This window comes from Lotus japonicus, chromosome 6 (assembly GCF_012489685.1).
Source record: "Lotus japonicus ecotype B-129 chromosome 6, LjGifu_v1.2".
Lineage (NCBI taxonomy): Eukaryota > Viridiplantae > Streptophyta > Magnoliopsida > Fabales > Fabaceae > Lotus > Lotus japonicus.
In genome coordinates, this window is record NC_080046.1 from 7237687 (window position 1) to 7254754 (window position 17068).

The following is a 17068-nucleotide window of genomic DNA, read 5'->3' on the forward strand; positions in this document are numbered from 1 at the left end:
CTTGACCCTGGGAGATTCAGCATAGTTGTTGCTCCTTGTTAAAGCTCGTTTTCTCATCAGAGATATCTTCTTGACAATTCGACTGGTCAAATTGAAGATCTAGATTCATGATGTTGATGATTTATGTGAATTCTGAAATTTGTTGGATAAAAATATAATCCTGATTATTTTGACGGATTTACCTTGGCTCCGTGAGCAAGGTAATGCTTATGGATAAGCCTTGGCCCTATGGTCAAGCTTATGTGTTATGTGTCTCTCTGGCTCCATGAGCAGGGGCGTAATTTGACAAATGTTTATTGGCTCCGTAAGTAAGGATGTGCACAATTGATTCTTCAATAAAAGTGTAGTGTGTATAGTTGAATGCTAGCTGCCAGTAATATAAATAAGGGATAAAACTTTTATCAGCTCGTTGTTTCCGAATTGAGGGATCAGGTTTATTCTCTTTCCATTTTGGAGTGTTTATGTGCTATGTGCTATATATTAGTTGTATGATACTTGATCTTTGTTTGAAAAATTTGGTATGTTCTTACTATTTACTTGTTTAACTTACACTATGAAAATAACTTAATATAGTAAATATGTAAATGGGAAAGGCACGAGTCCGGTCACCACATATTAAAGATGTGGATTGTTTTGCAATTTTTGAAACTATGAATACAGATTCCCAAAACCGTTGGTGTAGGTCTCACCAAAGCCTAATCTATCTATCTATCTATACTATATATAAGGGGAGAGTTTCTGCAGCTTTGAGGGCAAACTGGTCATTCAATAATCCATTCCACTACAACCTAATTTTCAGCATGGGTATTTTAGTAAAAATTCACATAATATTTCAAAGATTCAATCCTGGCCGTTGATAACTTTGTGGCAACTCTTCAGCTTCAGGAGAAAAGTCAGTTTCATAGTAATCTCATTGTCTTTTGGCATTCCAAAACGAATTCACTAAGCTCAATTTTTTAGAACCTTTGAAGAGACCTTCAATCTTCTTCAGTTTTTTAGACCTTCAATCTTCTTTAAACCTTAAACTACGAGTATAAATACTCCTTTGCTCCATACTATTTTGTTGTGGTTTTCTTACCTTTATTTTGCTTCTTATTTGGTTTAAAGTAGATCAATCATTGACCCTTCAAGCTTGATCAAGCTTCCAAATGGTGAATGCTCTTCCATGTATTTTTTGTTTTCCCCTTCTATTTTATCTTTTTTTTTATGTTTTCTCATTTTTTTAAAAAGTGAGTGGGTCTACAAAGGCTTGAGCTTCTAATTTTGAATATTATCGTTTGGTTTTTCTTAATTTTAGGTTCCAATTGTGCGAGTGGAGAAGAGGACAAATGAGTGTGTTATGAGGAAACAAGCAAAGCGAGACAATTGTGTAAAGAAATAACTAATATGTTTGTATTTTTTCCTTTAAAATGTAGTTTTCCTTAAACATTCATGCTTGAATTTACAAATTGCTATTTTGTTGGGAAAGGACTCAACTTACACATTTTTTGGCATTTTGTTGGACGAGGACTCAACTTGCACCATTTTTTGCATGGGTTTGAAACACAAAAATAAGAATTTGTGTTTGCAATTTGGTTTAAATAACCAAGATGAAAGATTCTTGCTTCCATAGTTGAACAACTTGGAAGACAAACTGTATTGACTAGGAAAATGCACTCTTGAAGGGTAGTTGCAGGGCCGGTCCCGACATTTTGGAGGCCCTGGGAAAATAATAAAAATTGACCCCTAATAATTTTAACGTTCGAAATTTCATCAGTACCATTATGTTGGTTCATTTGGCAACTAGCCTCTTGCAACCCGCTAGGGGTCGCGTGTTCAAATCCAAGCAACGCGACCTTTTGCTTTAAATTTTGAATTCTTTAAGTTCAAATTAATTAACAAATAACATGTCAAAAACCTAAATGTGGGATTCGAACCCGGTACATAAAAGTAACATACACAGTTACTAACCACTAGACTAGCTCAAGTCATTAATAACATCTTGAACATTAATTATTATAACTAAATTTTATTTTAGGGGAAAATTTAATGGGATTTTTTTTTGGCCCCTTCTTTTTGGAGGCCCTGGGCTGTGGGCCTGCTTGCACAGGGCCAGCCCTGGGTAATTGTTGCAACAATAATGATATGTGTGATGAGGATGATCAACCTTCCAAATCATGATTGTTATCTTTACCTGATGTTGTATCTATTCTGACTTTACTCTTCTTATACTTTTTTTATCCTTAAAAATTAATATCATTTTGTCCCATCCATATATTCTTCTATACTTGACAAGAGTTTGAGTTAAATATTTCAAATGATTTGTTCTATCGGTACCAGAAAAGAAGGAGGGATATCCAATTTTAATAGAGACACATACATCTTTAGAGGCGTGGGTTGAAGAAAAATGAAAGAGACAACGGTTAAAGAACCCAAACTTTCTCATCAAGGTTTTGTAAGTTCCTTGAAATCTTTATGTTTTTGCATCGACTTAAATTACTACAAACCAATGTTAAATCTAGAAATTTACTTAAATTTGATAGAAGAATGTTCAAGTTCATTGGTACATTACTTATTTTTATTTATATTATCAGTACATATAATAGTAAAAGTTGTGCATAATAATATATATTTATTAACATAATAAAAATTTAAGACTAAAATTGATAACATAATGAGTTGAAGAATATTATAGAGATGTTGATGGAAACTTTTATACGTTAATAGTACAAAAAATAATAGCAGGCCAAGACATATAAATATAAATAATACTTTTCATATCTTATAACTAATTGATAAATCTTAGTGTCATGTAACTTGAAACAATATCATTTACATGGAATTGAGTGAAACTTACAATTGGATAGTAAAAACGCATAAGTTATAAAGTTGAAGTTCATTCAATAAATTTTTAGCAGTTATAAAATGTGAATTCCTAAAGTTATATTCTATATTAGCAATTATAATAATTAATGTCATGAATAAATATTATTTATGACACTCACACACTTTGTTTATTGTAGTGTTAAGTTTGAATAAATGAGATATGCGAAAGTGTTGGATAAATTAAAATTATAAGAGTAATATATGAAACTTGATTAAAAATAATTTAAATTAATAATTTAAAAAATAATAATAGAATGAGATACTATTTAAGGAAGAAATATCGGATATATAAATATGAATTAGACTTAGGTAAATGTTCAAATTGAAATAAATACAAATATATGATTTTTTTTTTTTAAAAACAAGGGTTAAATATGTTTTCCGTCCCCGAACTTTCAGCGAGTGCTGGTTTCCGTCCCTCCCCGGAGTAAAAGCTGAAAAGGGTCCTCGAACACCATGAAAATAGCTGGCTTCCATCCCTGCCGGAGTGAGGACTCCGGCCACCGTAGCCACATGTGCCGGTAAGCTGACGTGGCTTCTCCACGTCAATTAATGAGGCTTAGTCACTTTTTTTATTTCTTTTTTCATTTAAAAAAACATAATTTTATAAACTCTGAATTAATCCCTAACAATCCTCTAATTATCCTAACCTAACCTAACCCATCTAATCCCAAATCCCACTAACTTAAAACCCCAAATTAGAATCTCATCCTCTTACGTTCTTCATCAACATTGCTCATCATCGTTCCTACCGCTCACCATCGTTCCCACCGTCCAAGCATCGAACCTCAACATCGCTCACACCACTCTTCGCAATCGCTCTCATCACTCTCTGGAAGTTGCTCTAATCACTCTCTGGCACTCCTTTGCAGTCGGTCTCGTCATTTGCTTTGCAAGAACACAGGTTAGTGCTTTGAACCCTAACTTCATTTTCTTCCATCGCGACTATGTTTTGGGTAGATTAATGTCTTCTATTTTTCATTGGTTTTGTTTGTTGTTGATGTGGTGTTTGGGTTTTGGTTTGAACACAGGTTAGGGTTATTTGAGTAATCGGATGTGGTGTGAGTTTTGGTTTGAACACAGGTTAGGGTTATTTGAGTAGTCGGATGTGGTGTGGGTTTAGGGTTCCTGACTTGGGATTTTACTTGTTTCTTTCTATTGGGTCATTTTCTTCCATCAAAGTTTTCGACCTGACTTGGGAGTTCACTTGTTTCTATTTCTAATGGGTCATTTTCTTCCATCAATATTGTATGTGTGTTTGGCTGTGGTTTCTAATGGGTTATTTGGCTTTGATTTCAATATTGTATGTGTGTTTGGCTGTGGATTCTAATGAGTTATTTGGCTTTGGTTTCTAACAGGATGACATTCAATTTGGTTGTTCATTATAAGGGGCTCTTTTTGAGAGAGCCTTACAAGAACTACATGAACTACAAACGAGGCTGCATTGTCACAAAGCGTGGAATTGATCTTGATACTTGGAGTTACTTTGAATGTGTTGATGTTGTGAAGGACTTGGGGTATGCAAGTGGTAACTTCAAACTGTGGTGGAGGACACGAGAGGACATTCAGACTCATATCTTTAGACCTGTGTTGACTGATGATGATGCAATGCTACTAGGGACTTATGGAGTCAACGATAGGGTGGATGTTCATCTATTTGTTGAACACGAAGAGGAAGAAAACCCAAGTCAGGAAAATGCTCCAAATGATGACCCAAAAAGGCCTGCTCCTGCTCCAAATAAGCCTTTCAAGCATCCTGCTAAGGTGGCTACACATTCTCATCCTGCTAAGGTGGCTACACAGGCTCCAACCAAGAAGGCTACCCCAACAAAGAAGGTTCCCACCCAGCCTGTTAGGAGATCAAACAGGATAATGTTCTATGGAGGTTCATCTAAGAAGAACAAAGGCCCCCTTGAAACTGTTGTTTTGTCTAGTGATGAGGAAGGTAATGAGCCTATTGTGCAGCAGAAACAGAAAGAGCCTATGGTGCAGAAGAAACAGAAAGAGCCTATGGTAGAGAAGAAGAATGTTGTATCTCTGAGTAAGAACCAGAAGCTGAAACAGGTTACTACTGATCCTGTTTGGAGTGAAGGTGAAGAGGATGATGACACTTATGTACCCAGCTCTGACAGTGAAGATTCAGTTTATGGAATCCACTTCTCTGACAGTGAAGATGAGAGGGAGGCACATGCAGAGGATGATGGGTTTGAAATCCCAACTGTTGGTGTTGCTGAAGCACTCTTGAAGAAGCAGTTGAAATCCATGGCTACTGGTGTAGTGCAGGAAAATGATGTGCAACTGCATCCTCATGTCCCACATGCAGTTGATGGTGTGGATGTGCCTGAACAAGATCATGAAATTGATCTAGGTTATGATACTGAAGAGCTAATCAGTTCTAGTGAGGATGAATATGAGGGTGCTAATCAAAGGAAGAGGAAGAGATATGAAGAGTTTCATGAGGAGGACATGAGTGCAAAATTCAAATTCAAGGTAGGCATGCAATTCACCTCATTGGAGCAATTTAAAAAAGCAATAAGAGACCATTCAGTTCTCAATGGAAGAGAAGTTACATTCCCTAAGAATGACTCTGTTAGAGTAAGAGGAGTTTGCAAGAAGAAGTGTGGATTTGTGGTGCTTTGCAGCAAGGTTGGAGGGAAGCACACCTTCAGCATCAAGACTCTGAAAGCTGACCATTTATGTGGTAGGGTCTTCAACAACAAATCTGCAACTTCCAAATGGATTGCATCCAAGTTCATTGACAAGGTTAGGATTGCAAGAAAGGTGAGGGTTAATGAAATTGTTGATGAAGTGAAAGTGGGGTTTAGCTGTGGTATCACAAGGTGGAGAGCATGGAGGGCTAGACAATTGGCAATGGAGATTGTTGAGGGGGATGCCAGCAGACAATATAACCTGCTATATAGGTTCAGTGCTGAACTGAGAAGGGCATCACTTGGAAATACTTGCAAGATTAATTTGGATACTCCAGTTATGGGTTTGATGCCTAGGTTTAAAAGATTTTACATGTGTCTGGAGGGGTGCAAGAGGGGTTTCATTGCTGGTTGTAGGCCTTTCATTGGCCTAGATGGGTGCCATTTGAAAACCCAATTTGGTGGAATTCTACTGTGTGCAGTTGCTAGAGACCCGAACGATCAGTACTTTCCTTTGGCTTTTGGAGTAGTTGAATCTGAGTGCAAGGAAAGCTGGAGATGGTTCCTTGATCTCCTATTAGGTGATATTGGTCCCAACAATAGATGGATATTCATTTCTGATCAGCAAAAGGTAAACCATCCATCTTTGCTTTGTTTTCATGTTGTCATAATCCCATAATATAACCATTGTCTTCTTCTTGGCCTTTGTTTTTGTTTCCAGGGACTTCTATCTGTATTTGATGAGCTCTTGCCTGGAGTTGAGCACAGGTTCTGTCTAAGACACATGTATGCAAACTTTAAGAAGAAGTTTGGGGGTGGAGTGATTATAAGGAATCTGATGATGGCTGCAGCTAAAGCTACTTATAGGCAGTTATGGGATGAGAAGATGATGGAGCTGAGAAGTGCAAATGAGGCAGCATACACTTGGTTGATGGCTATTCCAACCTGGACTTGGTGCAAACATGCCTTCACTCACTACCCCAAGTGTGATGTTCTTATGAACAACTTGTCTGAGAGTTTCAATGCCACAATTCTTCTAGCTCGGGACAAGCCAATTCTCACTATGATGGACTGGATCAGAACATACATCATGGGAAGATTTGCTACTTTAAATGAGAAGTTTGCAAGGTATAGTGGACAGGTATTGCCAAAACCTTTAAAGAGGTTATCCTGGGAGGTGAACAAGAGTGCTTCATGGCTGCCAACTCAATGTGGTGAAGGGAAGTATGAGGTGAAACATGAAGTTTCTGGAGAAGGGTTTACTGTTGACTTGAATAGACACTACTGCAGTTGTAATTTTTGGGAGCTGGTGGGAATACCCTGCAGACATGCATGTGCTGGGATGTCATATAGTAGACACAACCCTGAAGACTATGTCCACAGATACTACAAAAGGGATGCTTATATAGCAACTTATGCACATGGGATTAGTCCAATCAATGGACAGAAACTCTGGGAACCAACTGAAGACCCAACAATTCTTCCACCCTTGTACAAGAGGGGTCCAGGCAGGCCTAAAAAGCTAAGAAGAAGAGACCCTCATGAGGACACTGAGGAAAGGTTGAACAGAGGTGTGGCCAGGCATAGATGCAGCAGATGTGGCCAATTTGGTCACAACTTAAGAAGCTGCAGGAACCCAGTTATGAACACAGATCCACTGCCTAGCCAGCAAACTCAACCAGTCAACCCAGATCCACAACCTAGTCAAGTAATCAACCCATATCCAGAATCTACTCAAACTGTAAGTAGTTCATATCACAACTTTGTCAATATGCATATAAAGTCTATCTAAAACATTATGCTTACATTTCATATACAATTCAGGTTCGAGCTGAAGATATACCACCTCAGTTGAGAGAGCGGTGGAATGAAATTATTGGAAGAGTGCCTCCAGTGAATCCAGATCCAGTGCCACAGGTTGGAGTTCATGCTGCAGATATGGATCATGTTGCTGCTGCTACTGTTGATCTTCAGGGAGGAGTATCTCAGATCTCAACAATTGATGAGGGAGCTTGAAGAGTACTTATTGAAGGGGGGTGGTTGGGTCGGTTAAGTAGCTGTAAGGGAATATGCTTTTTGGTTGGTTTTATGCATACTGCAGACATGCACATGGGTGCCTAGTTGATGTAATATTTTGTTGTTTAAGTTGGACCACTAAGGCCAAACTTGGTTATTATATTGTGCTGTATTTTGTTGTGCTGGACCACTAAGTAATGTGTTGTCTTACCTTTTATTTAAGTGGATGGACCACTAAGACATAATGTGTTGTCTTATTCTATTTTGATGAACCACTTTCACTGCTTATTATATTGTCATGTATTTTGAGTGGATGGACCACTTTCATTACCCTAAGTCTTGAGATTCACATTTCATGTCATTATGTTGTTTACTTTTTCTTCAGATCATCACTTTATGTAGTTCCCTTTCGTTTGTATCAAATTGTGATGTTCATGACAAAAGTCTATTGGCATGTAGCAGAAGCACCACCATCTGTTCCTTTATCAATTATCATGTTCATGTTTTGGAATAATAGCAAATTAGTTTATGTTTTGGAATAACATGACAGCACACATCAAATGTTTCTACCACAATCATAAATTGTCATTAATTGAGAAGAACCCATAAGTTTGGTACACATAACTTTAGTACACTTCAACATAATACTTTACAACAGAAGCTAAGATTATCATCAGCAGAATAACAACAACAAAGGCCAAGTTCTTCTTTTTCATTTCACTCTCCAACTGCATATAGAGATTGGCATTTTTCTTCTTCATTTCCTCAACTCTCTCCTTGCTATCTTCCAGTTTCTTTTTGATTTCCTCCAACTCCTGCAAGGTTTTCATCAGTTGAACTACATAGTACCTTTGTGCACCATCCAAACCAGCCTTATCATCCCACAAGAAGAATCCACAATTGTTAGGTAACTGAAAGGGAAAAGAACACTTACATGAATATACCACAAATTGGCACAAAAAAGAAAATTATGAAGGAATTCAAATTCAAATACCTTCCAATTTCTGCATCTCCAGAAATTTCTTTCTGGGTTGATGTCAGTGTGGGAAGTTAGATAGAGAAGCCTTTCTCCACATTCACACACTCCACGTTGCACCATTCCTCGACGCACCTCCAATTTCGAAGAACAACGAGACCCAGAAGACGAAGCCCTAGTCATGGTCGCGCAAACGAGTTTCAGTGTGCAGAGAAGAAGGCCAGAAGAAGACGGATATGGAATCGAGCGTGAAGGGTGATGTTGAGGCTCAAGGTTTTGCCCAATTTAAAGCTCAATTTGACGGATGTTGAAAACCCTAATTTGAAGCTCAAGGTTTTGCCCAATTTCTTCAGTGTCGATGTTGAGGAAGAACGTAAGAGGATGAGAGGGTTTTAAGTTAGTGGGATTTGGGATTAGATGGGTTAGGTTAGGTTAGGATAATTAGAGGATTGTTAGGGATTAATTCAGAGTTTATAAAATTATGTTTTTTTAAATGAAAAAAGAAATAAAAAAAGTGACTAAGCCTCATTAATTGACGTGGAGAAGCCACGTCAGCTTACCGGCACATGTGGCTACGGTGGCCGGAGTCCTCACTCCGGCAGGGATGGAAGCCAGCTATTTTCATGGTGTTCGAGGACCCTTTTCAGCTTTTAATCCGGGGAGGGACGAAAACCAGCACTCGCTGAAAGTTCGGGGACGGAAAACATATTTAACCCTAAAAACAATCTTTGAATTTTAATTTTAATTATCCAATATTGAAATTTTAAACTAAAACCAATATAGAGTTAAATCTAAATTGAAAGAAAATTAAAAAAATTATTTAAACATCATTTACTCATAAAGCTAATGTTCATTAAAAACATAACGGTTAAAAAATTAATTAAATTGAAATTGAAAGAAATCATTTAAATACAATTTAATCTATTTTTATTTTGACCTAGTAATTGAATGAATAATTGAGGTTGTTATAATAATATTTGAGTGTTATTAATCCTTTAAACTTCCACTAATGCCAAGTGATAAAATTTCCAAACAATTTTTTATTTTATTTATAATAAACTTATACTAATTTGTTTTTCTTTTTCTCTATAGATTGAAATTATAATTTCTTCTGGGAGATGCGTAAAAAGGAGAAGTTTGCATGACCTTTTGCATGACTACACTCTATTATTTGGTGTATTATTGTTTTGTACTAAAACATTATGGATGGCTAGAAGTTTTATGTCAGCTTTGATTTTCACCCTCCTCAAAGGGGATCCAAAAAGTAAAACCAACCAAAAAATACCCTCTAAGATTTTGCAGACCCAACCAAAACCCAACCAGACGGTCAAAAAAATCTAGCAAAACGGGATTTCCTAGTGACTAATACTTGCTAGGTTACTTCTCACACAACAGCATTGCATGCTCACATTGTAGTTTATTATTAATCTTTATCATTTTTTTTATTTTACATGTTATTGGGCATTTAGTTCAAAAAAGGTGGATTAATAGAAGGTGAAAAGGATGGGAAGACAAATAGGCATATAAATGTTGCAATACCCGATTCGACGTGAGTCTTTTTCATACATTGATTGATTATATTAAATTTTTTAGACTCTCCTAAATCATTAGGTTTACTTTATTAAAATTGGAATGAAATTTGCGGAGGCAATCAACTGGTGTGTACAATTTGGGGCTTATACGCAGACCAAATGGTGGCGTACTTGTTCTAGGAATGAACATTGAAGAGAGGCATAGTACCTAGAGGTAGAGGGATTGTGCCAAGAGAGAGTGAGAATGAGAGAGAGTGCTGAATTTCAAGTGTTATTTCATCAAATGAGCCAAAAGTCCCTTACAATTGATAACTACCTCCTATTTATAGAGCTTGGGTACTACCTATTGGGCCAATTGGGCCTCCAAGATCAGGGCCCATCTGAAGGCCAGGGCCCCGCCTCAAGGGCGGGATATACGCTGGGCGTTGTCCCTCTAGGGGCTCGCCCAGTCCACTAGTCCACAAGACACCGAGCTCGAGGTACGAGAGCTAAGGGTGTCTTTTAAATGCTGTCACATGTCTTATTGTACACCGGAATCTACACTGCCAACATGGCTTGAAAAAAGAGAAGTTAACTATATCGCCAACATGGCGTGAGCAAAAGGAAACTAGCATTTTCAGTTACCCAGTCCACTGACTTGACGAGTAAACCAAGCTGGCAAGTCCACAAGTCCGCAAGCGGCGAGGACGACTACTTTGTATTGGTGACAAGTTGGAGCAGGTGTATGATCGCTCGCCGGCGGGAAAGGTGGCAGGCATGGGTCATGTGCTGATCATTCAGTCATTGACTGGCGGTGACCCCGGCGAGCGACTGAACTTCGTTGTTGGTGTCAATCGTCAGGCGATGGCGTTTGATCCCTATAGTGGCGAGGCTTTTCGCGCTTTCCCTTATTTTAAAACCCTTTCAAATTTCTATCTGCCTCACGTGGCTGCCCCACGTGATGTGTTGGTTACATCAATTTCCCTCTTTCTCCGGAACCGTCACTTCACCTTTCATAACCGTCCCATCGTGCGCAGTAACTCCCCTTTGCACGCGACCCACCTCCCCAAAACCATCATGACTTCCAACCTCCCACACGCGTCCAACACGCGTCACCCTTCCAGCTTCTCCCCTTCTCCTATAAAAACCCTTCTTCCCCACTGTCATCCCTTTCCGAGACCCCTCTTCACTTCCCTAATCGCTTACCAAACTCCTTCTGCCCACTTCCGCTCCGGAGCCGTCGCTTATCACCCTTTCCGCTACCCACTCTTCACATCCTACTCCGGTGAGTCCCACTGTCTTTATCTTTACATCGCACACATACTGATCTTTTCTTTTCTTTCACCTCACTGTCTTCTAAAAATGGCTTCAAACCCTACCTCCCCTAATCACTCTTCTTCCTCCTCCGAAAGCGACCCTGACTCCACCGCTGCCGGCGGCCTCCGTTTAGAGGTTCCGGAGATCCCAGCTCACCGATTAAAAACCTACGCCACCCTGCCCCTTCCAGTCCAAGTAGCCCCCAAACACGAGGCTATAGATCAACCTTCCATCTTCCAAGATAGCGATCCCATTGTGCAATTCGTGAACTCCCTGGGTGGCTTGTCCAATGATGATGAGTTTAACGCCAAACTCAGGATCTGGGTTTGCAGTCCCGGGGATCGCCCCTGGCTTCACAAGCCAGACGGCGACGTAAAGAGATCCCATTTTTTCTTTGCGTACGAATACATGTTTAGCGAGCTTGGAATCAGGCTTCCTTTCTCGCCCTTTGTCCAAACCGTCCTCCGCGACATCAACGTGGCTCCCTGTCAACTCCACCCTAACGCCTGGGCCTTCATTCGATGTTTTGAAATCCTAAGCGCCGCTGTCGGCATCGCCCCGTCCCCCACCAGTTTCTTCTACCTTTACGACGTCGACCCCAAGTCCATCAAAAACAAAGGATGGATTTCCTTGAAGGCCCGAGCCGGCCGGAAGTGTTTGCATCCCCACAAAAGTAACGCGAAGTCCTCCTTCGCACGAAAGTACTTCCGTGTGGCGGTTCATCCCGCCTACCCAGAGGCATTCACCCTCAGAGACGGGACCGCCCTCTTTCCTCTTTACTGGACAGAGAAGCCCAACGGGATCACCGATCCTTCAGAGGATTCCTTGTCCGCCAACGATAAAGCCTTTCTTAATCTCCTTGCCCCACTTCCCATCCTTGACTGCACAACAGTCCTTGAGGGCGCTGACCTCTCAAGAACTCCCAAATACTTAGGTTGCCCATAGCTCACTTTTATTATTGACATTTCCTTTCTCGACTCCTATGTTATCACTGATCGTTTTTTTTTATTGTTACAGAAGATATGAATTTCACGAACGCCGAGCTCCTGAAGGCCCGCGAGAGGAGAATGGCTCGCTTCTCCCCAAAATTCAACACTGAGGGCGACGCGAAAAAACGGGGCGGTGCTGAAAACCAAGCCGAGAGCACCAAAGCTCCCAAGAGGAGAAGATTGACCAAAGCCTCCTCCGACGCCGGCACATCCAAACCTGGCGCTCAGCCCACCACTGCTGCTGCTGCGCCTAAAGGCAAAAATGTCGCTGAAGCCTCTGTCGCCGCAGCTACCGAGCCAACCGCCGTACCAGCTTCTTCTCCCGCTTCCGCCGGTGCGACCGCTGCTTTTGCCGTTGAGTCCTCTATTGGCGCCACAGCCGCCTCCGCCGGCGTTAACGCCACAAAAGCTGCTGCGTCTTCCGACACTCCTATTGGAGATAAGGAAAAAGAAAATGAAACCCCAAAGTCTCCCCCTCGCCAAGATGCGCCTCCTAGCCCGCCCTCAACACATGATGCGGGCCCCATGCCTTCCCCGCCTCATCAAGGGGAAAAATCCTGTCCTGGCGCTGCCACTACCTCTGAAGCAGCTCAAATTGAACAAGCCCCTGCTCCTGAGGTCGGTTCTTCAAGCTATTATAATATGCTCCCCAACGCCATTGAACCCTCAGAATTCTTACTTGCTGGTCTCAACCGTGACGTTATAGAAAAAGAAGTTTTGAGTCAGGGCCTGAATGTCACCAAGGAGGAGACTCTTGCTTGCCTCCTACGCGCTGGGTGCATCTTTGCTCACACGTTTGAGAAGTTCAATGCCGCCAACGTTGAAGCTGAGCGGTTGAAGGCCGAAAGTGCTAAGCATCAAGAAGCCGCCGCTGCTTGGGAAAAGCGTTTCGACAAACTGGCGACGCAGGCAGGAAAAGACAAAGTCTATGCCGACAAGATGATTGGCACGGCGGGGATTAAAATCGGCGAGCTGGAGGATCAGCTGGCGCTGATGAAGGAAGAAGCAGATGAGCTTGATGCAAGCCTTCAAGCTTGCAAGAAGGAAAAAGAGCAAGCTGAGAAGGACTTGATCGCCCGAGGCGAGGCGCTGATTGCTAAGGAGTCAGAGCTTGCCATACTGTGCGCTGAGCTGGAGTTAGTGAAAAAGGCGTTGGCGGAGCAAGAGAAAAAGTCTGCGGAGTCCTTGGCCTTGGCGAAATCTGACATGGAGGCGGTGATGCAGGCTACGTCCGAGGAGATCAAGAAAGCGACCGAAACTCATGCCGAGGCCCTCGCCACGAAAGATGCCGAGATTGCTTCCCAACTAGCAAAGATCAAAAGTCTAGAGGACGAGCTGGCGACGGAGAAGGCCAAAGCCATTGAGGCGAGGGAACAAGCCGCTGACATCGCCCTTGACAACCGCGAGCGCGGTTTCTACCTCGCCAAAGATCAGGCCCAACATTTGTACCCGAACTTTGACTTTAGCGCCATGGGAGTAATGAAAGAGATAACCGCCGCAGGACTGGTTGGTCCCGACGATCCTCCCCTGATTGACCAAAACCTCTGGACAGCAACTGAAGAAGAAGAGGAAGAAGAAGAACAGGAGAAAGAAAATAATGAATAATGTAATTTTTAACATTACTTTTATCTTTTACTGTCACCTTGTAGTGCATTTTTCCGCCATTCGTCTATGTTTAAGCAACCCTTCGCCATAGCTTTTTATATCGCCGTTGGACATTTTGTAAGTCATATTGGAATGCTTTCGCCGTACACTACTCGCCTTCCCTCCTATTCATTCGCCGACCTTATATCTTGCGCTATTTTTCACGCGTCATATGATTGAATTACGCCTAACGATTTCGTGCGTTAATTTTAACTAGGACTTGTTGCTTGGTATTCCACCACCAAGACTTTAGACGTTTTTTCCCTAATAGGAAGAAACGGCCTCCATTCTCGAGGACTTCGGCCGGGGCTTTGCCCGCTCGGGGCTTACAATGCTTGGATCCCAATGGCCATTTGGGGGTCCCAAGACTTTTGCCTAGTTAACGGCGCTCGTCGTATTCTGGCGAGACTTACCCAGCACATCGTTTACGGGACCGGCGATCACGTCAGACTTTCCGGAGGGTGATTCCCAGGCGTCAAAGGCCATTTGTGGAATCGCCACAACCTTCAGGGTTCCAGCAAGCCCCTTTGGGGATCAAGCTTGTCCCACTTAGTGATCGCCGTAATTCTTTATGTCGATCGGCAATTCCGATCGTCAGGGAATCCCTGGAATTTTTTGGACACGAATTTCGTGAATTTTCGTCTTATTTTATTGATTTGTCGTTGCAGTACATTGGACAATTTGAGAACACTTCAGAAAATATTAAAGATATCTGGCTCCGGCGATTCCGACTTGTTCACTTTCTCGCCTGCAATCAACTATAAAAGTAGCGCAAGCTCAAACCATTGAACGATCGAGGTAACCGCCTCCCATCAAGCTCTTCTAAGTGATAGGCCCCATTACCAAGAACTTTAACAATGCGGTAGGGCCCTTCCCAGTTGGGAGTAAGCTTGTTCCCCGGGGCTCCCGATCGCCACTTGAGGACCAGGTCGCCAACCTGCATATCTCGGACGCGAACCCTGCTGTTGAACTTTGCCGCCACGCGCTGCTTCATCGCTGTTTCCCGAATGTGCGCCTCGTCGCGCGTTTCCGACAAAAGGTCCAGCTCCACCGCCATGTTGGCCTGATTTTCCTCTTCAAAACCTGGTCGAGTCCGCCATGTAAAGTTGTCAATCTCCACCGGCAACATGGCATCTACCCCGTAGGTCATTCTAAAGGGGGTTTCCCTTGTAGTAGATTGCTCGGTGGTGTTGTACGACCACAGCACCGCCGGAAGTTCATCCAACCAAGCTCCCTTAGCCTCCGCGAGCCGTCGTCTTAGTCCTCGTAGGATTACCCTGTTTGCAGATTCCACCTGCCCGTTCGTCTGCGGATGCTCAACAGAGGCGAACCTCATCTGTATGCCCATTTCCTTGCAGAACTCCCTTGTTTGACTGCTTGAAAACTGGGTCCCATTGTCAGATACGATCGCCCTTGGGATCCCGAACCTGCAAACAATACGCTTCCAGTAGAAATTGACTATCTTTGCAGAAGTAATCTTGGCCAAGGGTTCAGCCTCAATCCACTTAGTGAAGTAGTCCACCGCCACCAATATAAACTTCATTTGTGCTCTGGCGGTCGGGAAAGGTCCAACTAGGTCCACACCCCACATGGCGAAAGGCCACGGGGCGCTCATCGTTACCAACTCTTTTGGCGGTGCCTTAGACAAATCCGCGAACACTTGACACTCCTTGCACTGCTTCACGAAGTCCATACAATCTTTCCTGAGGGTGGGCCAGTAAAAACCCGCCCTCAACACTTTGCAAGCCAAAGACCTTCCCCCGATGTGGCTCGCGCACACTCCTTCATGTACTTCAGACATTATCGCTTCGTACTTCTCTGGCGATACACATTTCAACAATGGCGTCGAGAAACCACGGCGATACAAGTGTCCGTCAATGAGAGTATAGTGACTCGCCTCCCGCTGCTGCTCCTTCGTGCATTGCTCCACTTCTGCCGGGTCCCCCGCCAAGATAGATATTATGGGATCCATCCATGTTCTCCCTCTGTTTACGCAGGACATGAGCTCGCCTTCGATGCTTGGGTACGCCAGCGTTTCCTGAATCACACTTTTGTTATTGCCGGGCTTCCGCGTGCTCGCCAGTTTGGCAAGCGCGTCCGCCCGCTGATTTTCTGCCCGAGGAACGTACTCCACCACGACCTTTTGAAAGAGTGTCATCAAATACCGTACCCGCTCAAGGTACTTGATCAGATTAGGATCTTTGACCTGGAAAGTTCCCTTCACTTGATTCTCCACCAATTGTGAGTCCGTTCTTATCAACAAACTCCTGATCTTCACTTCCCGCGCCAACTTCAATCCGGCGATGAGAGCTTCATATTCTGCTTGGTTGTTCGTTGCTTTGAACTCGAATTTCAGGGATTGCTCCAACACTAGTTCCCCCGGCCCTTCTAACGTTACTCCCGCGCCGCTGCCACTACTATTGGAGGATCCATCCACAAAGAGAGTCCACTGAGTGTCCACTCTTTCAAACCGATCTGGAGTCAACTCGACCACAAAGTCAGCTAGTGACTGCGCACCAACCGTGCCCCGCTTATCGTATTGCAAACCATACTCTGACAATTCAACCGACCAGGCGACCAATCTACCTGATAAATCCGGTTTTTGTAATACTTGCCTCAAGGGCAAATCCGTCCGCACCTTCACGGGAAAACTCTGAAAATAAGGTCTCAACCGCCGGGCGGTGATGAGGACCGCCAGCGCCGCCTTCTCAATTTTCTGATATCTGACCTCCGCGCCCTGGAGTGTGTGACTAACAAAATAAACAATTCGATGCTCGCCATCTATCTCCTGCAACATCACAGAACTCAGAGCACTATCGCTCACAGCAAAATACAAATGCAGCGGGTGTCCCTGTATTGGTTTCGACAAGATCGGCGGTGACGATAGGAGTTCCTTGAGGCGAACGAAAGCTTCCTCACACTCCGCCGTCCACTCGAATGCGACATTCTTGCGAAGACACTTGAAAAAAGGAAAAGATCTGTCACCAGACTTGGGAAGAAACCGAGATAAAGCTGCTATTCGCCCCGTCAAACGTTGGACTTCTTTCACATTGGAAGGGCTTTTCATCTGCTGAATCGCCTTGCATTTTTCTGGGTTTATCT

The 17068-nt window shown here is 42.7% G+C and overlaps 2 protein-coding genes across 2 annotated transcripts; one reads left to right on the forward strand and one right to left on the reverse strand.

Annotated features, from left to right (window-relative positions):
- The first annotated feature begins 6792 nt into the window (after nt 1–6792).
- Nucleotides 6793–7791, forward strand: LOC130726691 (uncharacterized). Its single transcript, XM_057577988.1, has 2 exons — nt 6793–7254; nt 7338–7791. The coding sequence occupies exons 1-2, from the start codon at nt 6856–6858 to the stop codon at nt 7527–7529; spliced, it is 591 nt and encodes a 196-aa protein (XP_057433971.1). The 5' UTR covers nt 6793–6855; the 3' UTR covers nt 7530–7791.
- A 364-nt stretch (nt 7792–8155) lies between these two features.
- LOC130724803 (uncharacterized protein At4g04775-like) lies at nt 8156–8688 on the reverse strand. Its single transcript, XM_057576083.1, has 2 exons — nt 8524–8688; nt 8156–8440 (listed from the first exon to the last, which is right to left on the reverse strand). Exons 1-2 carry the CDS (start codon nt 8686–8688, stop codon nt 8156–8158), a joined length of 450 nt encoding a protein of 149 aa, XP_057432066.1.
- Nucleotides 8689–17068: the final 8380 nt, after the last annotated feature.